This window comes from Capra hircus, chromosome 26 (assembly GCF_001704415.2).
Source record: "Capra hircus breed San Clemente chromosome 26, ASM170441v1, whole genome shotgun sequence".
Classification (NCBI taxonomy): Eukaryota; Metazoa; Chordata; class Mammalia; order Artiodactyla; family Bovidae; genus Capra; species Capra hircus.
In genome coordinates, this window is record NC_030833.1 from 29,120,148 (window position 1) to 29,146,480 (window position 26,333).

Consider the following 26,333-nt stretch of genomic DNA (forward strand, 5'->3'; position numbering starts at 1 on the left):
TCTCCGGCGCAGGCGCAGTGCGGATAAACAGGAAGCGGGCGGTAGAGGCAGCAGCAGAGGAGACCCAGGGGCTTCGGGAGGAGGCAGCGGGAGAACTAGGATTATCGGAAGGTCAACAGAAGCTAACTGAGAAGGAGAAAAAGAGCCGTGGCCATCTGCCTCCAGAGAACGATACGTCGCGGACTCGATCTCAGCTTAGGCTTCCGGCATCCCCCAGCTTAGGCTGAGGCAGCGGCTGACAAAGGGCTCGCGCCGGTGCCGCCGCCCTTCTCATCCGGGCATTCGGGTCCCTGCGGAGCGGGAGGGGGAAGGGCAGAGGGGGAAGGGAAGGAGCAGGAAGGGCGCGCGCTAGGAGCCGAGGCCCTCTCCAGGGCTCCGGGCCGGCGGCCCAACGGACGGAGGCCGAGGAGGACCTGCAGAGGTGGCGGCGGCCGGGGGCAGGAGGATGGTGCAGAAGGAGAGCCAGGCGGTGCTGGAGGAGCGGGAGAGCGAGCTCAACTCCAACCCTGCCGCCTCCGCGGGCGCGTCGTTGGAGCCGCAGGCATCTCCAGCCCCGGGAGAAGACAACCCAACCGGGGCCGGGGGAGCAGCGGTCGCCGGGGCGGCAGGAGGGGCTCGGAGGTTCCTGTGTGGCGTGGTGGAAGGTGAGAGCTGTGGCGCGGGCTGGGCAGGAGTGTCCTCCCCCCGCCCCACCCCAGTAGTAATCTGTTCTTTCCTGGTTAGGCGGATGGCGGCGGAGTCTGGGCGGCGGCGGTGGCGAGCAGGGGGGAAGGGGGGGAAGCTCTAAAAGGGGATTATTCCTGTGGGTCTGAAATTTGACCCTGCTGGAACGAGGGAAGAGGCGAGAGGGTGGGCAAGTCTTCTCTCGCGTTCTGGAACGGCGTCGAATTCCCCTCTGGCTATTAACGTGCCTGACCCCACCCGCCTTGGGCTGGGAGCCAGGCGTGCTCCAGTGGAGGCGTTGTAGGGAGTCTGGTCTTGGGCTCTGAGTTTTACATCTTTGTACTTTGGGATCTTGTTTCCTAGGGTGGTTTGGGTTCACAAACGGAAAGGCGTGTATAGTGCTGCTGCCCCTACCCTTTGGGGAAAAGACTACCCATCAGATGTGGTAGTTGTATTCCTGGAGTGAAGAGAAGCACTGTGGGCCTATAGTTTTACAAATTCCTTTTTGCTTAGAGGTGGGGTTTTTTTTGTTTGTTTGTTTTTGGGGGGGTTTGTTTCTTGCTTTGTTTATTCAGTCCCCAACCTCCCACCCTTTGAATTCAGTTTTTTTTGCAGCCTGGAAAATTGCCCTTTGCTAACTACTATGCCTTGCTTTGAGGGATGAAGCTTTGATTTTAATAGTATCTGAGATACGGAGTTTCTAGTTTAGTTATTGCAGAAGAGGTTTAAAAACTCCTTTTCACCATCTCCTTTCCCATTACCATTTAGGAATGATGGACTTTCTTTGGTGGTTGGAGAAAATGAGTAGAAGATTGTATCACAGTTTATGAATGTAATGGACAAATGTTCCACAGATGTGCATTCTATGAAAGTATAAATCAGTTTCATTATTGCTCTTACCTGAAGTACAGCATGTATTCGAACTTCCTAAAGTATTTTGGCTGACCCAGGGTTTCCTAGCTTGTATACTTAATTAGTTTTCTTTTATATGTAACGGTGTGTGTAGGAGTAACAGTTAAATACTGGTGTTTATAAAAAACCGGAAAGACATGGAAAAGGAAAGAAGGATTGTCCTCTTGGTTGAGAACTTCCGAACATGCGGAGTATTCATTTGAAAGATGGGTGGTGATTATGGTATTTTAGATAAAGTTTAATTGTAGGGGAAAACAAGACTAGTTGGCAGCTAGGGTTAGAAATGAAACGGTTCAGTGAAGTTAACTGTTGCACAATTTAGGGGAAAACAGAATGGAAAAGCTACCTATGTGTTAGTCTGGAGTCGATGTTTATGAAAACATGATTGCTTTGCTTGACTTATCCATCTATGTATTTATAGGACTAGAATCTGCAGGGAGATACTAAGAAAATAATCTGTTTTGTGACCTAAGATCTTGGGATGGAGGGTGGGAGAGAAGTGCTGGACGATTAGAAATTTTAGAGCTAGACTACAGTGAGTCTAAGGAAGCTTGCCTGTGGATTACACTGTCAATAATTATAGAAAAAGTTAGTTGTGGTTAAGATCAATTGATTTGTTTTTCAGAATAGTATTAAAAGGGAACTAGTCTACTTAGAATTGTGTTACCTATTGTCTTCCTTCCCATTCCCTAGAATATTTCCCTGGTGACTAAGCACCTGATTTTTTTTTTTTTTTTTTTTTTTTTTGGTGTTTTGTCTTTCCCTCACAAACCTTTGTTGATTTTATTTATTTACATACTTATGAGGTTAATTTGTGCTTTTATTTACAAGTATTTAACTACAGAGGCCCACAAAATTTATTGATTTTAAAAGTACATTTTACATCACAAACCAACATACACATATGTATACATATATAAAAGTGAAACAAAAGTTTTGCCAAAAAGGTCTACCCTGAGTGTTAGTTTTGTTTTGGGGGTTTTTTTTTTTTTTTTTTTTTTTTTTTAAGCAAGGATGAACTGCACTGGCCATCACCAAAGTTCCCAGTTCTTCTTAAGGTTCACTTTAATGATGTGAATAATGTTGCAAGTTCTGTGGAGGAATCTGTGTTGATTTTAACTCGTGTAACAGCCCTGCTTCCTCTTTGTGGTGCCAATTAACTAAAACCATGAACCTTACTCTCAAAGAGCAAAGTTAGGGTTTCTGAAGATTAAAAAATTTTTTTTAATGTTGAGACAGCTCTAAAGGAAAATTTAATGCCTACTCCTTTAAGAGGTAATGATAATGCAAACTGTTGAAGGAAAGCTATAAAGACTTGTAAAATTCACTTAACATTTTAAATCACTTGTAAGAGAGTAACCATGGAATTGTCCAGATTCCAAGTGCTACAGTTTCATGCATTAGTACCTAATGAATTTTTCATTTTTGTTTTTTGGTCTGTCTCATTGTCTTTGTGCAGAGTAACTATTCTGTTTAGAGTGGAGATTATTACAGTTCAGAAATTTTGGTTTTGAATTTGGTTTTGAGTTTGTTAAATTGCGTGTGTAAGGAGCATTTTGTGTTCAAAACAGAATTTGAACCATCTTCATAATACTCTTGAGAGGTCCTTATCTCTGGCAGATGATTAGATTGAGACTGGTGGAAAGTAAAGGTTAGGCAAGCTGTAATACCAGTTTGGTACTTATATCACTAACATCATCCATCTGCAGGTTTGTTTCTTGCATTACTAGTGCTGTGGCCCCACATGGGATACTGGAATGAGGCACATTCTTGAATTTTCAGTTGTTCAGACATTTGCTCTGGAATTGAAATTGCTTGAGTTTCCTGTTTGGGCCAGCTCTGATGTTGAATTTGCTGTGAATGTAGTTTAAGGCACTTTTTGGGTCTCTTTTACAATGTAATTTTGGGAAACAAACAAAATCATAAAATTGGGTCAGTCAGGTTCTTTACTAATTCTGCTCCTGATTTTTTTCCTACCTTTTCTACCTGTAAAAGTGGTTTAACTCCCCTTCTAGATAGTACTTGTTATTAATAGCAGCTTGGGGTTACTAGGCTTCCCCTCTCCTCACTGTAAGATTGAGATAATCTTTTTAAAAAGTTAGGTTTAAATATATTTGGTCTTTTATGACAGTGAAAAGAGATGACATTTACCTCTTTTTAGAGAAGTTTATCACATAAGTAATTAGTGTTCTTGGTAGAAAAACCAGAAAATTTGCCTAAGCAAAAAGGGAATTAAAGTCACTTTATAATATCACTCCAAAACATGTTAATGTTTTACTAAACATCCTTCAAATTTTTGTATTGTTTACAAACTGACGTCATTTGTATTGTAATCTGCTTTTCTCAGTACACAGTTTATCACATTCTTACAATTTTATTCTTACCTTGAATCTAGGATTTTATGGAAGACCATGGGTTATGGAACAGAGAAAAGAACTCTTTAGAAGGTAACTTTTTATTATGTAAAGGAGAGTCTTCATTAATATTTCCTTTTGTTTGAGGAAACACTAGCACTGAATAGGCTGAGTATAGTTTGATGATTTCTCAGTTGCAGAAGTTATTTTAACTTTGGTCTTCTTCCTCTTCACCTAGGCCAGTCTCAGTGGTTCTCAGACTTTCCTGGGAAAGCTGAATAGGTTTTGGGCTTCACTTGCTTCACTCAGAGCTATTGTATTTTTATTTAAGACTGTTGGATATGTTAACATTCCTTATTTAATTTCTTTCACAACTCCACTGGACTTGAAAAGGGTTAACAGCTACTGCCCCAGAATAGTAACTTTTTAAGAGATGGAGCTGCTCCAAGAAAAGGGAAAAAATTGAGGTGTATTGGTTATGCATATTGCCTGTTTATATACATGTAATTTTCTTTTCTCTTAAGGCTCCAGAAATGGGAATTAAATACATATCTGTATGCTCCAAAAGATGACTACAAACATAGGATGTTTTGGCGAGAGATGTATTCAGTGGAGGAAGCCGGTAATCTTTTTCTTTTTAATCTGTAGAGTATGTGAAGAAAACAGGTATATTTTAAATGTAGTTGTACAAGAATTAAGTAATCCACTTTCACTTTGTAGGTAGTTTTCTTTTATATAGTAACTCTGTTATGCAGATTGAAAGAAAAGCAGTAAATTGTGTAGCCATAGTGTGATTCATGGGTTTGCCCATCTGACTCCACCTGTTTTGTGGTCATAATTGTACTTTTTAACTTCTGCCAGTAAACAGTAGGCCATTGGACAAAGAGGTGCTGAAGCAGGGCTAGGCCTCCGGCAAGGCAAGTGAGGTGCCTGCCTTGAGTACAAGTTTTAAAGTACTCCAAAAAATCAGTAATAAAGATAAAAAGTATTATCTATTTTTAAACCAGAACTAATGCAAAAAAATCCATGAACAAAATACCAAAATGTAAAATAAAGACAAGGCTATTATTACTGATTGTTTTGCTTCAGGTTCAATCAAGTATGGCTTGGTCTTAACCACTTGATTACTAGTACTGGTCCTGTCTTTATTTAAAGTCAAGAACGACCTTACCCTGGTTCAGGCCTATACTGAAGTGAAAGCCATCTCAAACTGTCCTTTCTGCATGTATTCTTATGTCGAGTTAGCTACATAAAATTCATAAATATAAGTAACTAAGACAAATGGTGAAGTGCTTTTCTTTGTGTACTTGAGTGAGTGGGGGAACATTTTCATACCTGGAATTAAATGATAATTAACAAGTAATTTACTTGTTACAAGTAAGTTAGTTACAAATACACTAACAAGTAATTTACTTGATACTTGGTTACAGAGCCCAGCCAAGACAGTGAAGGCAGGTTTTCTTAAATTATGAAAAAAGCAATTAAAACTCCATCTAGTTTGTTGTTTACTACTCTATATAACTTAAGTGTTTCTTCAACTTAATTATTTTCTGGTGATGCTGGTAATGAAATTTAATGTGATCAAAATATAGTTAATGACTATCTTAAGATATTACTGAAGGTTTTTTAAAGATATATCCTGTGGTATGGAATAGTATTTCAATTTACTTAGGAAAATTGTCTGTCACATTTTAGAAACTTAAAGCTGTGATAGATTTTTTTGTTGTAGTTACAGAGATGTGAAGATTATTAAGGCCATCACTTAACCCTGGTTCTTAAGAACACATTTTTCTTTTATTCTAAATTATAAAGTAGTTGTATGTAGAGTTATTTAGGAATTCCAGTTGTACAGAGATAGCAAAAACAAAAACATAACTCTCAAACACTTGAGAAATAAAATTGGTTTGCATTCAATAAGAGGATTGATGCCTTAATTGAGTGTTTTTGAGAAATGGCAGTGGAAGGAAGAGAATGCTTTTATTGAGTTCAGGGTGATACTAAATTGTATCAAGTTTGTGTCATTATGTAAGGCCTGTTGTCACATTGGACATGACAGTTTTGTAAAATTGAAGGGACTTTCTTTCTTCACTTATTGAAAATTGGAGAAAAATAACCTAAAGGTGAAGGCTCTTTTAGTTTTCTGTGCTGCTTTCTAAAGTCATGGACTCTGTTCTTTAGAGCAACTTATGACTCTCATCTCTGCTGCACGGGAATATGAGATAGAGTTCATCTATGCTATCTCACCTGGATTGGATATTACTTTTTCTAACCCCAAGGAAGTGTCCACATTGAAACGCAAACTGGACCAGGTAATTTCCTTCCTTTTTCATTATTTTTCCCTGAGTCAGCACATGAAACTGAAGTGTTTCTGGGTTGCTTTTATGATACAAAAAGAAAACCAGATTCATAGTACTTCTTTGTTCCTGTACAGATTTTTACTTTCTGTGCAAACTTTTTACTTTTGATAGGAATATTTTCTAAAGGGAGTGAAAAGAGCTTTACTGGAGGTACCAATGCTTCACAAACTTCACTTTGCATAAGAACTGCCTTAAAAGAATGCTTAGAAGTAATGCTTAAAAGAATGCTCATTAGCTCCATTCCCATAGATTTTTAATGAAGACTTGAGGTGGAGACTTACTCACATTCTAGCTGATTCTGAGTCTTCCAGAGTCACATTTCCAGAAACTGTGTATGCTGTTGGGTGCTTGCTTGACTGAACTGGGTGAGGTTATAGAAGTAAGATGAACTCGGTTATATGGTTAAAAGACATAATTCAGTCTGGAAATGACTGGCTAGTTTCCCAAAATGAGAAGAAAAACTAGGTTAACATGTAAGCTGTTGTTGAACCTGATTGGAATCTACATTTTACTTAACATAAAAGCTGCACATCTGTTTTGGTAAAGTGTAATATGTTTATTAAAACAAAAGTTTATATTGGACTTCCCTAGCAGTCCAGTGGCTAAGACTTCATGCTTCCACTGCCAGGGGTGTGGGTTCTATTCCTGGTCAAGGAACTAAGATCCCACTTGCCTTGTGGTGCACCTTTTAAAAAGAAAAAGAAAAGAAAACCTGTATATTATTGGTTGTATTGGAATGGCTGGTAAAGAATTTAAAGTTATTAGGTTGTTGCAGAAGTAATTGTGGTTTTGCAGTGTTGACATTTGCCATTTGATGTTGGAATACATTCTTAAATGTGGATATATTATACATCATTTTAATGTTCATTTCTCACTTTGTTTTTTTGCTAATGACTTATTACTTGCTGTATATTTTATATGTATTTGAAACTATGAAAATGATGTTAGACAAAAAAGCAAATTCAAGCAGTTTTCTTACTTGAGTTAAAAAATGGGTCATAAGACAGTGGAGACACAACATCAACAATGCATTTGGCCCAGGGAGTCCTAATGAACACACAGTGCAATGGTGGTTCAAGAAGTTTTGCAAGGGGGACGAGAGCCTTGAATATGAGCACAGTGGCTGGCCATCAGAAGTTGCCAACGACCAACTGAGAGCCGTTATTGAAGCTGCTCCTCTTACAACTAGACAAGAAGTTTAAGAGGACCCATTCATCGTCAGCCATTCTATGGTTGTTCAGCATTTGAAGCAAATTGGAAAAGTGAAAAGGCTCGAAAAAAGGGTGCCTCATGAGCTGACTGAAAACAAAAAAAATCATTGTTTTGATGCAACAGTGAACTATTTCTCAATTGGATGGTGTCATGCAACAAAAAGTGGATTTCATACTACAACCAGTGATGCCCAGCCCAGTGGTTGAACCAAGCAGAAGCTCTAAAACATTTTATTAAAGCCACACTTGCACCAGAAAAGGTCCTGGTCACTTTGGTCTGCTGCCAGTCTGATCCACTGGAGCTTTCTGAATTCCAGCAAAACCATAATTGTGGCTCACATACGCCACAGAAGTGTGCTCCTGATGAGATGGCCCTGGAAGCTGCAACACCTGCAGACAGCATTGGTCAAGTCCCGATCTCCATGACAACGCCTGACCGCACCTGCACAACCGATGCTTCAAAAGTTGAATGAATTGGGCTACAGAGTTTTGTCTTATCCTCCATATTCACCTGACCTCTAGCCAATCGACTACCACTTTTTTAAGCATTTCAACAGCAGGGAAAACGCTTCCAAAACCAGCAGGATGCAGGAAATGTTTTCCAAGAGTTTGTTAAATCCCGAAGCATAGATTTTTATGTTACAGAGATAAACTTAACTCTTGTTGGCAAAAACGTGTTGACTGTAATGGTTCCTATTTTAATTAATAAAAGATGTGTTTGAACCTAATTATAATGATTTAAAATCAGCAGTCTGAAATTGCAGTTAACATTTGTTGTACCAACCTAAAAGTTTGGGATTTCCCTGGCTCCTCAAGGGTTAGGACTTGGTGCCTTCACTGCCAGGATTGGGTTTGGTCCCTGGTTGGGAAACTAAGATCCCACAATCTGTATGCTGTGGCCAGGAAAAAAAAAAAAACAAGTAGTTAAATTTCTGTGAATAAGCTCCTAAGAGGTTATTTCCCCGCTTGATCATATTCTGCTCTTTTGGTCTTTCTGATTGATGACTTAGGTTTATGTGCAAAGAAATTTATTAGCATCAGTGCGTCTTGACTAGAGCAGATAACTTGGATTTTTAGTGTCTTGGAGTTTATCTTTCATTTTTTTCCCGCTGTTAGTTATCTTTTGTACTGAAAGATGTAGAAGGATAAGCCACGTTATAGAAGCTTTGTTAGGCAATTTGCTTAGTGCATTCAAACCCAAATGAAAATATGGGTTCAGAAACTGTGTAGCTTTTTAACATAGAAAATAGAAAGGGAGTGGTTTGGCGTTGAACATTCTACTAAGGAAAATATTTGACTTTTAAGTATAACTATTAACTGTATACTTGAATATTTTAAAGCCTGTATTTTTTACTCTTTAAGATGAGCTGGTAAAGCATCTTGTTTTTTTTTTTTTTTTTCCTTTTCCTAGGTTTCTCAGTTTGGATGCAGGTCATTTGCCTTGCTTTTTGATGATATTGACCATAATATGTGTGCAGCTGACAAAGAGGTATTCAGTTCTTTTGCTCATGCCCAGGTCTCCATCACAAATGAGATTTATCAATACCTAGGAGAGCCAGAAACTTTCCTCTTCTGTCCCACAGGTATTGTATATAATAGCTTTCTATTTAACTAGTCTTGAAATACATAACTTTCAAAAGATCATGTATGAATTTTATTGTTTTTCCCTGTCCTTTTGGTATGTAAAGGTAGGAGTTCTTTTTCTAGAAGATGTTTCTCCAGATCTTAAGTTGGAGAAATTTTAGGGATTAATAAATGACAACTGAATAGGCGAAAGATTTTATGTATTTTTTGGTACTAAAAGTATGTGAACATTACGTTTTCTGGATTAGAGGAAGGGAATAGTATTATCAACGTGAAAACTAGAAAAAAGCAAATTTACATTGCATTTAACTAAGTCACTTCTCATTTCCCTCCTACTTGTTCCTTTTTTCTGCCCTTGCCTATCTGTATCCCTTTTCATTCCTCCCACTCCCATCTGGGCTCTTACTTCCAGTAGTCAGAATAGAAAGCTTAATAATTTTTCCCCCTTTTCCTTTTTTTCCCCTTTTCTCCCTGGTTCCTTCCACTGAAAATATTTTTTTCTTTTCTTTTTTCCTCTCAAAATTCAGCCTATAAGAAAACTTCTCCAGGCTTGACTTCTCGTTCAGAAAGAGTTTAAATAAGTTCTAAGTAATTTTAGACTGTATTGATTTAACCGTGTGTTTGTCTGTCTTGTTAAGAGTATTGTGAACTGTGAACCTTATCTCTTCTGATGCTACATGAATATTCAAGTAATGTTTAATAAGATCATTCTTGGTAGTTACTTAATTCATTGTAAATTATAATCAGTTATAATTGAGTTCTAAGCCAGGGGCATAATTTTGCTTTATTTTTATTATATCAGTCCAGTCTGCTTGGTCTCTGATTGAAACTGAGAAATGTAGGCAATTCAGAGTTTGTAGAAAATGCTAAAAATTCCAATTATTTATCTTTAGTAAACTTAAATTTCTAGTGACCATAGGATCATAAGGGTTGATTTGTCCTACTTTTGGAGGAGGAATATCGGGTTTTATGAATTGATTTTTTTTTTTAATACATAAATGAGCTAGTTTGTTGACTTCTTTTGGAACATAAAATAGAGGCCTTTTATCATTTGGATGAAAATAGTTTAAAATTGATAGACATTTTTATCCCCATTGAAATACTCATGACTATTTCATTCCTATTTTACTGATTAATTTTTCCCCCTACATTCAGAATATTGTGGCACTTTCTGTTATCCAAATGTGTCTCAGTCTCCTTATTTAAGGACTGTGGGTGAAAAGCTTCTACCTGGAATTGAGGTGCTTTGGACAGGTAAGTCTTAAAGATTTCTACAGTAAAAGTTTTAATTAACTAGGATCTAGAGAAATTGGTTGGTTGTATACTTTTAAAAAGCTGAGCCTTAATGAGATTCTCTTCCTTTTACAAAGTATACATTCTGCACTTAGTATTAAGAATACTTTTTAGGATTTTGCAGTGAGTCTGAATATCAAAATAACTTATTTTTATTTTTGTTGTAGTTGCACTGCATCTTTGTTGGTGCCCACAGGCTTTCTCTAGTTGCACCTGCGGTACACAGGCTTCTCCTTACAGTGGCTTCTCTTGTTGCAGAGCCCAGGCTCTAGGGAACATGGGCTTAGCTGCCCTGCAGCCTGTGGAATCTTTCCAGACTAGGGATGTCTCCTGCATTGGCAGGTGGATTCTTATCTACTATATCACCAGGAAAGTCAAGAATGTTGTATTTTATGAAATGAAATCCTTAATGCTAGATTGACAGCTAGTAATTAGTAAACTAATGAGTTGTATTAGTTTTCATTCTAAGAATTAAGGGAAGAAACCCTCCCAGGATTTAGGTTAACGAGAGTTTGTCTAATTGAGGATATATTATATTGGAAAAAAAATTGTTTACATGGAAAATTTGTTTCTTACTAATGTATCATTTTGAGGAAACTTGCCCAAACCTTTAATATTTGTGTCTTCTAACCACTAGTTCTAGGAATCTACTCTGAGGAAATATTGAGCGAGGGGAATAAAGCTGAGTAGAAGCACATGTTGCTGTGTTGTTTTAAAAAGAAAAATTATTTAAAAATATAACAAAATAAAAAGTTACATGCAGTATATTGCTGTTTTGAAAAACCATGTATGAGAGCCTTTTAATAAATGATGGCCTTTATTTTTAGGTCCTAAAGTTGTTTCTAAAGAAATTCCAGTAGAGTCCATTGAAGAGGTTTCGAAGATAATTAAGAGAGCTCCAGTAATCTGGGACAACATTCATGCTAACGATTACGATCAGAAGAGACTGTTTCTGGGCCCATACAAAGGAAGATCCACAGAACTCATCCCACGATTAAAAGGAGTCTTGACTAATCCAAATTGTGAATTTGAAGCCAACTATGTTGCTATCCACACCCTTGCCACCTGGTACAAATCAAACATGAATGGAGTAAGGAAAGACGTAGTGATGAGTAAGTAAATGACTTAATTCTTGACCTTGGGAAGAGATTGGGGTTAACTAGAACCATTGGTGAGTATATGTTTTTTTGTCATCAAGAATTTTTTTTAAAGATATTGTTTAGTCCTGTGAATGAGATGTAAATGATAGGAAAAGGGCTCCCTGGAGTGGCTTTGGGCAAGTTACTTAATAACTTTTTGGCCTCAGTTCTTTGTTTTTAAAATGTGAGTTGGCTTTTGAAACCTGAGGAACTAGACAAAGTAGTCTTAATGTTCCTGTTACCCCTTGAGTAATTCTGATTGAATTTATGTTTTCAGGTGATTATATTTAAATGGTTATTTTAGATAGCTAGATATTCTTATCTGAGTTGCTTACTGTGTAATTTCAGTTTAGCTTACATTTATGAAACATTTCTTATTTTAGATATTGGCTTACTGATTTTTATTTATGAAAAAATCTTAATTGAATTCCAGGTAAGAGAATGTTGACTAGTTGTTTACTCATTAACATTTAGACACCTATTTATCAGACACTAAGGGTTCAAAGAATAAAATAGTCCCTACTTTGAAAGAATTAGTCTGGTGTTGATAAAGCAGGCAAGGAACTGTACTATAGAATGAGGAGTACTGAGAATAATTATCTACAGAGTCCTAGGAAGAAGGCAATGGCACCCCACTCCAGTACTCTTGCCTGGAAACTCCCAACAGACAGAAGACCCTGGTAGGCTGCAGTCCATGGGGTCACTCAGAGTGAGACACGACTGAGCAACTTCACTTTCACTTTTCACTTTCATGCATTGGAGAAGGAAATGGCAACCCACTCCAGTGTTCTTGCCTGGAGAATCCCAGGGATGGGGGAGCCTGGTGGGCTGCCGTCTATGGGGTCACACAGAGTCGGACACGACTGAAGTGACTTAGCAGCAGCAGGGGGAACACAGAGGAGTGAGTGATTGATTACCTCTCTTAAACAAAAGTGGGTAAATGACTTCATGGAGAAAGAGATACTTAACACTGGGTGAATATATAAGTAAAGCCTGTTGGGCATTAAATGATTGGGCTAGAAATGAAACGCTATCAGTGGACATTTATCAATGATTTGTCCAGTGATTCTGAAATTAGTGTTTATTATTTCATTTGGGATTTTCCATTTGGCAATGCATTTAGATGACTATTCTAGGTGAAGTGGTTCAGTGAAGGGTCTTGGTTGTGTTTGCATTATTATGCTTAAGGTTTGTTCTTACTCCAGTTCTTCGCCTCTCCAGTTTCACTGTAAGAATTAGTATTTTGTAATCAAAACTGTTTTTGTGCTGTTTCTCTGTTTTGCAGCTGATAGTGAAGACAGTACTGTATCAATCCAGATAAAGTTAGAAAATGAAGGCAGTGATGAAGATATTGAAACTGACGTACTCTATAGTCCACAGATGGCTCTGAAGTTAGCTTTAACAGAATGGTTGCAGGAGTTTGGCGTACCTCATCAATACAGCAGTGAGTTTGGCTTTTCTTTGTAAGAGGGTTGGATTACATTGTTTGAGACATAAGAACATTTGTGATGTTTTATTACAGGCCCACCAAGCAAAGTGAAATTTAGGAATCTAGAGAATAAGGTTTTTTAAATTTTACTTTTGGCCTTAAATAGGTTTTATCTTCTTGGAATGCTAATTTGTTTAAAAAATTTTTTTTAATAGTTCTTCAAAAATACAGATCTTCAAAAGAGAAGAAAATTATAGGTGTTGCCATTTTATGATCTGTGTTTTCCCCTCTCTTCCCTTCCTCACCTCCCCGGTGGTTTAGAGAAGTGCTACTTTTTTGTATTTGGAATCTCAAATTGAGGCTTATAGTTAAGACATTTCTCTGGATCTTACTTGTTCCGTTTCTCATTCTGATTGTCTTTCTGGCAATTTGTTTTTATAGGTAGGCAGGTCGCACACAGTGGAGCTAAAGCAAGTGTAGTTGATGGGGCTCCTCTAGTTGCAGCACCCTCTTTAAATGCCACAACTGTAGTTACAACTGTTTACCAGGAGCCCATTATGAGCCAGGGGGCAGCCTTGAGTAGTGAGCCTACAGCCCTGACCAAGGAAGAAGAAAAGAAACAGCCAGATGAGGAACCCATGGACATGGTAGTGGAAAAACAGGAAGAAACAGACCACAAGAATGACAGTCAAATACTAACTGAAATTGTTGAAGCTAAAATGGCAGAAGAATTGAAACCAATGGACACTGATAAAGAAAGCATAGCTGAATCGAAATCCCCAGAGATGTCTATGCAGGAAGATTGCATCAGTGATATTGCCCCTATGCAGACTGATGAACAGACAAACAAGGAGCAGTTTGTGCCTGGTCCAAATGAAAAGCCTTTGTACACTGCAGAACCAGTGACTCTGGAGGATTTGCAGTTACTTGCTGACCTATTCTACCTTCCTTATGAGCATGGACCCAAAGGAGCGCAGATGTTACGGGAGTTCCAGTGGCTTCGAGCAAATAGTAGTGTTGTCAGTGTCAATTGCAAAGGAAAAGACTCGGAAAAAGTGAGTACACTTAATATACTTGCTTCTCTGGCCTGGATGGATCCCCATGCTGATGATACGGAGGAGGTCTTAAATGAGAATTGGCCACATCTTAGAATGTGTTCTGTAAAGTAGGTACAGACTCTGTTGACAATCATGTGTTTCCATAGTTTGACCTTACAGTACTGAGGAATGAAGGAAGGTCAAAGTTGATTAATATTTTAGGAATATTTGTCAGTTTGGGGAGACACAGACTTTTCTTGCTTATCTTTAAATGTTTAAGCCCTGTGATTCTTTAATGTTGAGGATAAATTTGCAGGTACTCGATAACATGAACAGCTTAATTTATAACTGTGCTTTAGATTATGTTTTTAACTTCCAATTTTTTGAGTGTCGTTATTGATCCTCAATAGATTGAAGAATGGCGATCACGAGCAGCCAAGTTTGAAGAGATGTGCGGACTAGTAATGGGAATGTTCACTCGGCTCTCCAATTGTGCGAACAGGACAATCCTTTATGACATGTACTCCTATGTTTGGGATATCAAGAGTATAATGTCTATGGTGAAGTCTTTTGTACAGTGGTTAGGTAGGTGCACCAGGAATAATCTCTTCTCAGATATATTGTCCCTTAAAAGAAAAAAAAAATTATCCCACAGGGAGAAAAACGTTTATGAAATTAGTGAATTTCCAACTGTGTTTAAATTCCTTGCCTAGATTTCAGAGGTGTAGCTGTTGTTACAGACTTGAGGTGCAAGCCTCAGTAAACATATCGAGCACATTGATTTTTCTCCCTTGGGCTAATTCAGCATAAATATCTTGAAAATGTGTTAGAAAGTACTGACTTTAACTTGCTCTGACTGAATGCTTCCTGGATGGAACCATGTATACCACTTTTATCTGATTTGGAGACGAGACTCTATGAATTGCGACTATGTGAGCTCTCTGCTGCTTGCTGTGTCTTGATAACATTAATGCTGTGTTTAACAGAACAATTGCTGAAATGACCTAAGGGGCTTGGAAAGAGGAAGCCATCCTCCCAGCCCTGTGCGCATGCGAGCTTTAGTGGTAGGCTATTCTGGTGCTACCTGGTATTATTTCATAGGACTTTTTCTTTATCCCTCTACCAAGTAATTGGTTTAGCAGGGGATAAAAATTGCAAACCCCTGAAAATGCTTCATTAAATGGAAGTTCTCCAACAGTGAAAAAAAAATTTTTTTTAAGTTCTCAAGCTTGGTAAAAAGCACCAGCATGGCCAAGTTTCTCCAGGGAATCTCATTTCATTTCCAGGTTTTCAATCCAGGTATAAGGAATATGTAATGGACTTATGCATAGTACACAGCAGGCAGCAAGGCTAACCAACATGTCAATTTTCATAGTAGTCACAAACACTATGATGGATTACACAGTCTTGATTGTGAAATAGAAATACGAAACACTGTGAGCTTACAGTTACTCAGGAGTAGGAGCAAAGAGATTTCTCACTTTCTGTGTATATACTTTCAGATTCTTAAATATATAAAAAAAAATTTCCTTTGATACAACTAATTAGCAGTTTAAAATAGAGGCTGATTGTTAATTTGAAAGTAGAGGGAATTCCCTGGCTGTCCAGTGGTTAGCACTCCACACTTCCATTGCAAGAGGTATGGGTTCAGTCCCTGGTTAGGGCACTTCCCGCAGGGCATGGGCAAAGATAAAAAATAAAAAAATAAATTGGGAGAAAGAGAATATAGAGAACTTTGGGTTCCTGTCTGTATCGCACAACAGGTAGAAGAGAGAATTGTGACCTGTTCCTGTTAAAAGGCTCCAGAATACCTCTTCTGTGTGATACTTGTCTGCTTTTAGGCTTAGGAAAAACCTCTCTTATTGTTTGTTGGATGGTGGCATTTGCCTTCCAGGGGATATATTAACCTTTATAGGGATTGAAGTCTTAAATTTTCAACCTATAATTCAGTTTATTGGGTTTGAGAAAGTGTTGCTTAAAACATTGGCTACTTAGCTTTCAATTAAAAAATTATTAAAATCTCTTGATTATATACAGTATTGCTGCTTTTTCCTCTCAGGCTTTTACCTCTGAATTGTGCAGTTCCGGGGACAGCTTTCCCTAATTGTATATAGCTGTCGTACAGTCTCAAGGTCAGAGTATTTTAGAAGTTTTAAGTAATCATCTTGGCATCCACATAGCTTCCACAACAGCTCACGACAAAATATTTTCTTGGTTCTGTAGTAATTTCAGGGAGTTACTGATTAGAACCCTTTGTTTTCCTCCAGTCTCCAGTCCAGCTGGCATTCAGTCCTTTAAAGAATGTGGCTATGCAGTACTTTTGATTACTAACGACTTCTATTATCTTCTTCCCCATTGTGTACAGATGGGAGAATCCTCAGCACAAGTTCTACTACTATTGGATGGACAGCGGCAGATGTTCACAGCGCGTCATGATTAATTAGTTTAAATTAAAAGGTTCTGTGAGGTAGTTCAGGTAGATTTAAAGGCAGTAGGCATGAACTGAAGTCACGTTTGCGCAGCGACTGAGGCATTAACCATGTTTTCATTTATACAGCTCTTCGTACATGCAACTTTTTATTGTAATAGTTGGAAGTGCTAGTTATGTTGTAGTCTCAAAGTGGGGGGTAGGGGAATTGGCCGTTCCTTAAAGTTTGAGAGGTATAGTTTTTTTCCTACAGTGTAAATTTACACTGAGCTATGGAATGGGGCAGGTTCTCTTCATAACCAAAATTTTTACCCTATTTCATATTTATTTAACAAATACTACATTTTATATATATTTATTTATTTATTTAAGTACCCCTACCCCTGAGAAATGACAACCCTGGATATGATCTCTTAATGGGTCCGAATTGTCAGCAAAAAAAATTGGTTTGCTTTGGGACTGTCTGACTAGCACACTATATATTGTACTGATGAGATTGTTAACTTGAACAGGAGGTAGAATGCTGTCTTCAGTTGGAAAAGAACTATATTGCGCTGCTTTATCTTGTCAGAAGACTAGGCAGGTGATTGTGATTTGGCCTCCAAAGTATCTTTTAATTTTCTCTTATTACTAGCTTCCTTAATTGTCTATGGAAGACAATTATAATTTGCTTTTAATTCTCTCTCATTATTAGCTTCCTTAATTGCCTGTGGAGTTGGTTAAGTGCTGACCTTAAATGCAGATTTTTGGACCTCAAAGCCTGCCACTCCATGTATGAGCTAAGTGCACCACAAAGATTATAATGGTTGCTCAGAGGAGCCAGATACTGTCATACTTTTAAAAAAAGTATGTTAGGTCTGGATAAATTAAGAGCATCAGTTGGCTCTCTTTAGTTCTCAGAATCTGTCAGACTGGTATTGTTACCAATTGAGCCAAGTCTGAATTTGGATTGTCCTTGTCAGGAAAAGTACTCACTGTGTTTCATTGTCAACTTACTGAATAATTTCTTTTATTCTGCTGACCTTAGTTTTCTGACAAGATTAACCCCTTTTCTCCCATTTTTCCCTTCCCTGTACCCTTCCTCAAAATGTAAAATGTGACTTCAGACAAGTTTAATTCCTTGGGCTGTGATAATAAAATGTGTCATCAATTTCACTTTATTTCACTTTAAAGTTACTGTACTTTTGGTAGAGAGGAAGCAGCTGCCTTGATTTTTATAGCTGTACCTAGGGAATATATAAATGTGACTTAGACAAACTTGACACTTTCCTTCCAATAATTTAATAAAGGGTAGAACTCTTCCTGTAGAACAGTGATTATTCATTAATCAGAGGAAGGAACGTCAGTATTGAAATTCCATTACAAGTTAAAAAAAAAATTATTATCACAGCCTTGTCCTGAAACCCTGGATTATTATTGTTAGAGAGCTGTTTCCACAGTGTTTGTTAGTTTGTTGGACGTTTGAGACCCCAGGAAATCCCCTTTCTCGTAACGTTCTCCGCTTGGATCTGATCTCAACAGGGTGTCGTAGTCATTCTTCAGCACAGTTCTTAATTGGAGACCAAGAACCCTGGGCCTTTAGAGGTGGTCTAGCAGGAGAGTTCCAGGTATCAATATGAATTCACAACTGAATTGACGTTTTCTTTGTTTTATGAGAAACCTTATATTGCGCATCAGATGGCTGGAAGGATTGGTCTGCCGAAGGCTTTCTAGTCCCAAATTCAATTTAGTTACATAGCTGGATTTTAAATCAAATTTTCCTCCTCTTTCGCAGTAATTTCTGAAGGAGATGCTGCCAATTCCCCCCCGCGCCTGCGAAGCGCAGCGGCTCTAGGTATACACTTCACATTGTTTCTTTGCAGGTCGCACAGCATTTTAATCTGCGCCCGCAATGCACAATGCGCGCATGCTTGTCTGCCAGTGGAAACTCCATGAGCAAAAAGAATAAATAATCATGCAAGTGAATGGTGAAGGGGCTTTGGGATATTTTCTCAATTATTTTATAAGTAAATTTTGTAGTTGAAAGAACAGTCCAGGAATGAAAATTTAAACAAAATGCAACTTTTTTTGGTGTTGGAATTTTGTTCATGGACTTTTCAGGTGCTCTACTTTTCTCCCCCCAACAGGTGCTCTGCTGCGCGCAGCAAACTGAAGCGCATTGCTTTGGGGATAAAGCGTCTCCTGGACAGATAACCCTCTTCAGACCAAACCTCTCCTCCTGACATTCTGTTCTGCCATCTTTTAGTAGAGAGATGGTCTATATAAGATTGGTTTAAAAAAATAGATTTGTCATAATTGGAATAGATATTTTTTTTTTTTTTTTACTGTAAATTTAAATCCCCAGTAGTATGCCACTAAAGCTATGTAACTCAGTTTGGGTAATTTCGATTCAGAAGCATTCCCCTCCCTCAGCAAAGAGGTGTTTATGTTAGTAAAGCGTAGTGCACCCCTCTTCTTTAGGTCTGCCTGCAGTAGCCAGTTAATGTTAAGTTGGTAATCTGCAGTGCACACTCATTAAAAGAAGTAAATGTCTTCCCAGCACTAATCTGTTTTCCTTTTTTTTCTTCCTACAGCGTTTGCTGCCAATTGATGGGGCAAATGACCTCTTTTTTCAACCACCCCCACTGACTCCTACCTCCAAAGTTTATACTATCAGACCATATTTTCCTAAAGATGAGGTAATTTTCTACCTGCCAACTTGGAGTGTGGTTATGGTGAACACTTAATACTTTCTTTTGAACTCCCTGATTAAAAAAATCATTTTTGTGTCTTAAAATACAAACTTTAGATGGAGAAAGTTAACTGAAACATTAAACACGGGTAGTTTAAGGAAGAGCCTAAGGAGTTTAGACCCAACATCTTGGGCTTAGTTTTTTAATTATTTATTTGTTTGGCTACTCTGGGTCTTAGTTGTGGTGTGTGGTATCTTTAGTTGTAGCATGTGGGATCTAGTTCCCTGGCCAGGAATCGAACCCGGGCCCCCTGCATTGGGAGGGTGAAGTGTTAGCCACTGGACCGCCAGGGAAGTCCTGTGCTTAGTTTTTATCAGATGAAATGTATTCAGAGTTGGAATCCTGAACAATATCTGTGTGGTGATATGTTCTAGCCTGATGTTCTCCATACATTTTCTGCAGTTTGTAAAGTGCTTCCAGGCTGTTGATAATTAGCTACAGAAGAAGGCAAGCTTGCTTAAAGAAAATCACTTTTTAAATATTTTGGATGTATAGAAAGCTGAGAGAGAGCCTCATAGTTTGATGAATTTTGAATCCACTATTTAGTGCCTAAAACTATCCCCTGCAAGGCAGTTCTCACTGTTTACTACAACTGTGCTGTTTTCTACTGATTTTACAAATATGACTCAATAAATAAATATTTAACAAAGCAGAGGTGATGTTTATGACAAGTCAAACATTTTGTTATTCCCTCTTCTAGAAGTCCTTTATGACTTATGAGTCATATTGTCAGATTCTGTTGCCATTTTTCTTGATGTGTTGCTTAATTAGATTGTATTTTCAGGCTTCCGTGTACAAGATTTGCAGAGAAATGTATGACGATGGAGTTGGTTTACCTTTTCAAAGTCAGCCTGACCTTATTGGAGACAAGTATGTGATGCAGTGTTTGTTGGATTTGGGAGTAGACATTTCAAAGGCAGGATTACCTGGTTGTGGGGAGATGAAGACTAGAAATACAGATACAGTTTTTTAGAAGTCCTACTTTAGTTGTAATAAAATCTGAGTTATTAATATGTATAAATTTCCAATTTTTATTTATGTCAAATGTAGTTTCCACACATTGTCAATTGAGTGTATTGGGCTTTATTATATCACTGATTTCTGAAGTTTTATGTTAGTAACTTAACTCATTCTGGTTTTCTTTCTTCTGAGCAGGTTAGTAGGAGGGCTGCTTTCCCTTAGCCTGGATTACTGTTTTGTCCTAGAAGATGAAGATGGCATATGTGGTTATGCCCTGGGCACTGTAGATGTGACCCCCTTCATTAAAAAATGTAAAATTTCCTGGATTCCCTTCATGCAGGAGAAGTATACCAAACCAAATGGTGATAAAGAACTCTCTGAGGCTGAGGTAATACACAGATTTAGAATTAAACAGTGGTAATTTTTTAAGAAAGTAAAGTGCTTATTAAAATAAAAAAGCAAGCAGATATATATTAAAATCCCAGTGCTTTCTAAATTTCTTACAGAGAAGAATTCTTAGGGCTTATTCTTACTAGCATGGCATTTTCCACTGTTCCCAACATCTTTTGATTTGGAGCTGTTGTATTACTTACTCAAGTGAAAGCACAGTGTTGACTTTGAAAGAACCTTCTTTTTTCCCTTTCTGTTTTGCAGCACCAAATTTGTATGTTATAGTTTCTTCTTTGGGTACTCAGGGCAAGTTTAGTAATTAAAAATCTCATTTGCGTGCTGATGAAGCTAACTTGCTCTCTCAGTAATGCATTTCACATGGTAATGTGAGTGAAAGTTGCTCACTCGACTCTTTGTGACCCCATGGACTATACAGTCCATGGAATTCTCTAGGCCAGAATACTGGAGTGGGTAGCCTTTCCCTTCTCCAGGGGATCTTTCCAACCCAGGGATGGAACCCAGGTCTCCTGCATTGCAGGCAGATTCTTTACCAGCTGAGCCACCAGGGAAGCCCAAGAATACTGGCGTGAGTAGCCTATCCCTTCTCCAGCGGGTCTTCCTGACCCAGGAATCGAAGTGAGGTCTCCTGCATTGCAGGCAGATTCTTTACAACTAAGCTATCAAGGAAGCCCTCACATGGTAATAGGAATGACAATAAAAAGTTTCTTCTGGAGGATAATCTTTACTTACACTCAATAAATAACTATCAGAGAATATACTTGGGCTTCTATTTATGACATAGTCTTTTCTTCTGTATCGCTTCTCCCCCTTTTCTGAAATTCTCTACCCCTCTTCCCCACACCAGTGCACTCAAACTCTATTACTGTTTTTTACCTTTTGGTTCTAGCTAGATGGCAGTGTAATAAGAGGCTGGTTTGGAGTAGGCTTCTTTACTTAGAATACATCGGCATGACTGCAGCATGCTGGTGATTGAGCTGTTGATGTGTTGCTTTTCCATATCCAACAGTTCTCAGCTTAGGAACATATGGAGAATAACCAGTGTGTCTGTTACAAACTTTTTTTGTAAAAATTGTAAACTATACATAAAATTTACTATTTTAACCATATTCTAGGGTATAGTTCAGTCATGTTAAGTACATTCACATTTTTGTGCAAGCAGTACAGACTTTAAAAACATTGTTTTATTTTGAATTATTTAGTTTTTATTTTGAATAATTTTAGATGTACAGAAGTTACAAAGATAGTAGAGTTTAGATATACCCTTCACCCACTTTCTACATTTGTCCTTGTCTAAGAAACCAACTTCGGTGCATTATTGTAAACTCTTCACCTTACTTACAGTTTTTCCATTAATGTCCTTAATCTGTTCAGGATCCAATCCAGTATACTACATTACATTTAGACAAACTTAAAAAATGAAAACATGTCAGCCAGAATTATAAGCTAATTGATTTTGCATGTGGTAATTTTCCCATTACCACAAGAGTTACTATTGAATATTGCTTTCCTTTTCCTGTTTCTGAGTTCTGTAATTGGAATATGTAGATTCATAATGAGTAGCTACTGAAAGTCAAGAGATTCATCCTAATTTTTACAGAAAATAATGTTGAGTTTCCATGAAGAGCAGGAAGTACTGCCAGAAACTTTCCTTGCCAATTTCCCTTCTCTGATAAAGATGGATATTCACAAAAAAGTAACTGATCCAAGTGTAGCCAAAAGCATGATGGCTTGCCTTCTCTCTTCACTGAAAGCCAATGGTGAGTAGATATTGTGGAGTTGCTGGTATTTGGGCTAGGTGAGGGCAGGACTCTTAATTTTAGGATACAAAAAGAAGTAAATTTACATTCCCTTCTCCACCACTTAACGGTTTTGCTTCTGAATTAGTGCTGCAAGAACTGTATGTGTATTAACCATTGAAAAATGCTGCTCTTTTTGCTCTTTTATACTATGAATGCCTGTATTAAGCCCCAATTAAATGAGAAGTGAACACATGAATTTATGTTTATTTTGCCAGGAGATTTATAAATGATAGTTGAAAATTAAATGAACCTTGGGAAGACTTCATATAGGAATGCAGAATCGCTAATACTTTCTCTTCTTTGAGTTTGTTAACTTAAATCTTCAAAAATACTTTGCCATATATTCAGTTCAGTCCAGAAACTTAGTCCAACTCTTTGCAACCCCATGGACTGCAGCATGCCAGGCTTCCCTGTCCGTTACCAACTCTTGGGGCTTGATCAAATTCATGTCCATCTAATCCAACAGCCTTTAAAAACTTCTTAGCCTTTGGGCAAGACAAAAATGAACATAGAGAAGCTGAGCACTCATTAGAGAATTGTTGAATGAGAATGCGCTTTGTTGCGTCTTTGTATCATTTGATTCATTGGTGTCCCCTTTGTGGGATAATTGAAACAACTCTGAGGACAGTATAATTCTCAGAAGTGTTGTGCTTGGAACTGAATCGTACAGGTGTGAGCTATGTCTTAATATAAAAAACACATTCTGGTTGTGTTGACTTGTGGCATGGGTTGGAATAGGCTCTGCTCTGTGGGTCCTTCAAAGGTACTTTGTATGTGTGTGTATGTATAATATTCACATATTCATGTATACATATTATAAGTATACGTTCAGCAGGGCTATTGTTTGCCTTGAGGTTTGTCCCATCCAAGCTGGTGCCAGGCCCAACCCTACTTAGCTTCCGAGATAAGACAGAATTGGGCAAGTTCAGGGTGGTATGGCTGTAGACACTTTGAGGGTTTTGGACAACTTCTTTGCTAAAAGATACTCTTTCTGGGGAAGAGTTTTATTTGCTGTTCAAAAAAAATTTTTTTTGACGTAATTTGACAAGGATTGTCTGTATTTAAAGTACGGTTTGATGCCTTGAAATACATTGTGAAATAAGCACCATATTCAAGCCAGTTAACATACCCATTACTTTAAGATAGTTGTTGCAATATTGATGAATATTAATATCCATTGACTTTATATAAATTTTAAAAATTATGTGAGACTTAGGGACTGGTATAGATAATCTCCCACTGTGATCTATTTGAAATATATAAAGATTAATCACAAGTTCATAATTCTACTAATTCAGTAACATTTATATTGTGAATGTTTTGTTTTTTTCCCCTAGGGTCCCGAGGAGCTTTCTGTGAAGTGAGACCTGATGATAAAAGAATTTTGGAATTTTACAGCAAGTTGGGCTGTTTTGAAATTGCAAAAATGGAAGGATTTCCAAAGGATGTGGTTATACTTGGTCGGAGCCTGTGACATTTGTTGGCACTATGAACTGTCGGAAAGTCTTAACTTCACCTGGTGGGTAGTGGTTGGGGTCTTCATACAGCTCAGCCTCTGGAGCCGCAATGAATCAGCCAATTCTGATTGGAAACAAAGAGGACTGTGTAAAACTCACTCGTCAAACTTAGAGACTACTTACTCACTGGTTGGAAGAAGATAATACTGCTGCGAATCCTGTAGGAAAGAGATTTGGGCCTCCTTGTTGGGTTTTGTGTTAGGTGCCAGGACCTCTTCCGTGGGCTTATAGGGAGGGGGTCTTCAATAAATGTAGTCAGCACTGTTTTCTGCATCCAGTGTGGTTGCATTTCTCACCTAAGAGTAATCAATCATTTGTCATCCTCCTTGGCTTATTGACTGAAATGTATCTCATGCTTTAGAGACAAAGATGAGAAAGATTTGGGTTCAGAGGCTTCAGGGTGGAGAGTCCAAGGGATGGTTATGGCATAGTTTAAGCTGAGGAAAGGATTTCAGTTTGGGCGGTTTTTCTGCTTTTTGTAAAGCCTTGGCCGGTTGTCTCCTAGTGACCATTGGTTCAGGCAAGTTGTGATTTGTAGGGACAGATGTGCAGTTGTTTGTGGCAAAAGCCTAAAAGTGATACACTTGTAAGAAAAATTTTTGTATATAAACTAGCTGTAACCTGACTATCCTTTGTTTTTGTAATTTTCCTTTTAATGAAAGGGTGCGGTTCAGGATGGCACTTTGAATAATTAATGTAAATCAGTGGATTTTCTTTACTTTTGTCTTCGGTTTTGTTTTTAAAAGAAGTTTTATTCTTTTCAAAGTGCCTCCCACCTAGGGCTAGGCCATGACCACTTTGGGTACAAGAGCCTGACTTCATAGGATTCACAGTCTGTTGCAAAGTGCAGTCATTTCTGGAAATTAACCTCAATGCAGGTCAGCATGTGAAATGTTAGTTTTGACATCTGGCAACTAGGGTTTGGGGGCTGATCCCATTTGCCCACAGGTCAGTTGTCCTTTAATTTTACTACTGGTTTTATTAAATCAGTCTTTAGTTCTTGCATGTTTGTATCTAATTTTTAAAAGAATGAGTATACTTTAACCAATGACTTACGGTTACCCTTTTCTTTTTCCTTTAACCGCAGGTTCTGAAAGCTTCAAGTATTTTAATTTAGATTTGGTGTTTTTAAGGGTTCTGAGCAAATGCTCTTTCATTGAATTTTGCTCTGCAGTATTCATTTTCTTTTTTATCATGGCTTGCTGGCTTCTCTGTAACAATGTTTTGTTACCTTGCTTCCCAGCAGTTTTGTATCAGCAGTTTAAGTTTGAGCTAAGAGGGAAGAAGGTCAAGAAGAAAATTTAAAACATTTTCTTTCATAGGTTTCCATCAGTGTGGCCTTTGAAAAAAGTCTTTTAAGGGATTGTACCTAGTGACTTTCAACCGAAGCCTGTGAGTGTGCACTGAATGGGTGAGATGAATGAAGGAGGGTTACATCCAGGGCTAGAAACCTGCAGCTGGTAGCAGGATAAGGAAGGTAACGTACAGCTGGAACCAAGTTTGCATTTTCAAAGGCTGAGATGAAGGAAGGGTCTCTACCGGCTTAATGTCACTCGGTTTTTTTTCTCTTTTAAGTACATTTTGTACACTAGTGGACAGTTCTAGCATTTTATCTGGTAGATTCCATGGTCATCCTCCAGTGGAATCAGGATTTTCAGCAAGTTTGCAGCTTTATCTTTGCTTTTAGTAATCAATTTGGCTGGTATTCTGGTCACAGAGCTAACTATGAAACAGATGTCCAGGCCTCTAGGATCGTAAAATGCTGTGCTGTCTGTCTTCTAATGGTTATGGCTATTTATTATGGTTGGGATGATATTTCATTGATTGTTTAGATCACAGCTCAGTTCCTGTAGAAAATGAACTGTAAGACTATCTGAAGACCATACAAGAGGCAAAATAAAACTTGAAGTGAATTTGTGTGGTCGTGTACTGTGTAAACCTCCTTGTTTCTGCCTCCTGCCTTTTTTCTCCCACTCTGGCATTCCCAAGCAAGTATTCCTCATCTCCAAAGCTGTTTCAGCCTAGGGACTGAGTCTTAAAGGCAGTTTTCTCCCACTTCTATCTCTAGTAAAAGATTGCCTTCCATATTTTCCTCAAGGCAAGGCAAGATAAAAATAGACTCGTTTTGGCCTGGCCATCTTCTTGGCACAGTTATAACCTGGGGGTAAATGAAGGCAGCTAGTTCAGGTGAGTTCATGCCACCTAATAGAATAAGGAAAATTGCCTGATTCTTTGGTCAAAAGGTGAAAGTTGAAGGCAGATCCCAAATTATGAGACAGGACTCTAAGGCGTCAGTGTTAGGCTGGACTAGCCTGCCTCTTAACAGGAGCAGCAAATTAGCCCCACGCTTTAGCTATCTCCTCTGCTAGCAAGCGCCAGCATCTGAAGTTCAGTGTAGGTATACAACCATGTGGATAGTGAGCCGCAGGGTCCTTAGAGCAGGAAGCATATCCGGAAGTGGACAGTGGTTTGGGTACTAAGTAACAGGAGCTCAAAGTCTTCCTTCA

The 26,333-nt window shown here is 38.3% G+C and overlaps 1 protein-coding gene across 1 annotated transcript; it reads left to right on the plus strand.

Moving 5' to 3' along the window:
* On the plus strand, positions 1 to 25,743 carry MGEA5 (meningioma expressed antigen 5 (hyaluronidase)). The gene is made up of 16 exons (XM_018041292.1): positions 1 to 644; positions 3,971 to 4,022; positions 4,454 to 4,551; positions 6,108 to 6,238; positions 8,909 to 9,080; positions 10,237 to 10,335; positions 11,202 to 11,486; positions 12,799 to 12,957; positions 13,384 to 13,997; positions 14,390 to 14,564; positions 17,929 to 18,014; positions 18,981 to 19,085; positions 19,924 to 20,009; positions 20,295 to 20,487; positions 22,108 to 22,267; positions 23,647 to 25,743. The coding sequence occupies exons 1-16, from the start codon at positions 446 to 448 to the stop codon at positions 23,781 to 23,783; spliced, it is 2,751 nt and encodes a 916-aa protein (XP_017896781.1). The 5' UTR covers positions 1 to 445; the 3' UTR covers positions 23,784 to 25,743.

Bases quoted from the DNA above. Each gene is read 5' to 3' on its own strand.
- MGEA5 (XM_018041292.1), top strand. From the start codon at position 446: ATGGTGCAGAAGGAGAGCCAGGCGGTGCTGGAGGAGCGGGAGAGCGAG. The intron at 4,023-4,453 runs GTAACTTTTTAT...TTTTCTCTTAAG, and splicing joins AGAAAAGAACTCTTTAGAAG to GCTCCAGAAATGGGAATTAA. The intron at 4,552-6,107 runs GTAATCTTTTTC...TCTGTTCTTTAG, and splicing joins GTATTCAGTGGAGGAAGCCG to AGCAACTTATGACTCTCATC.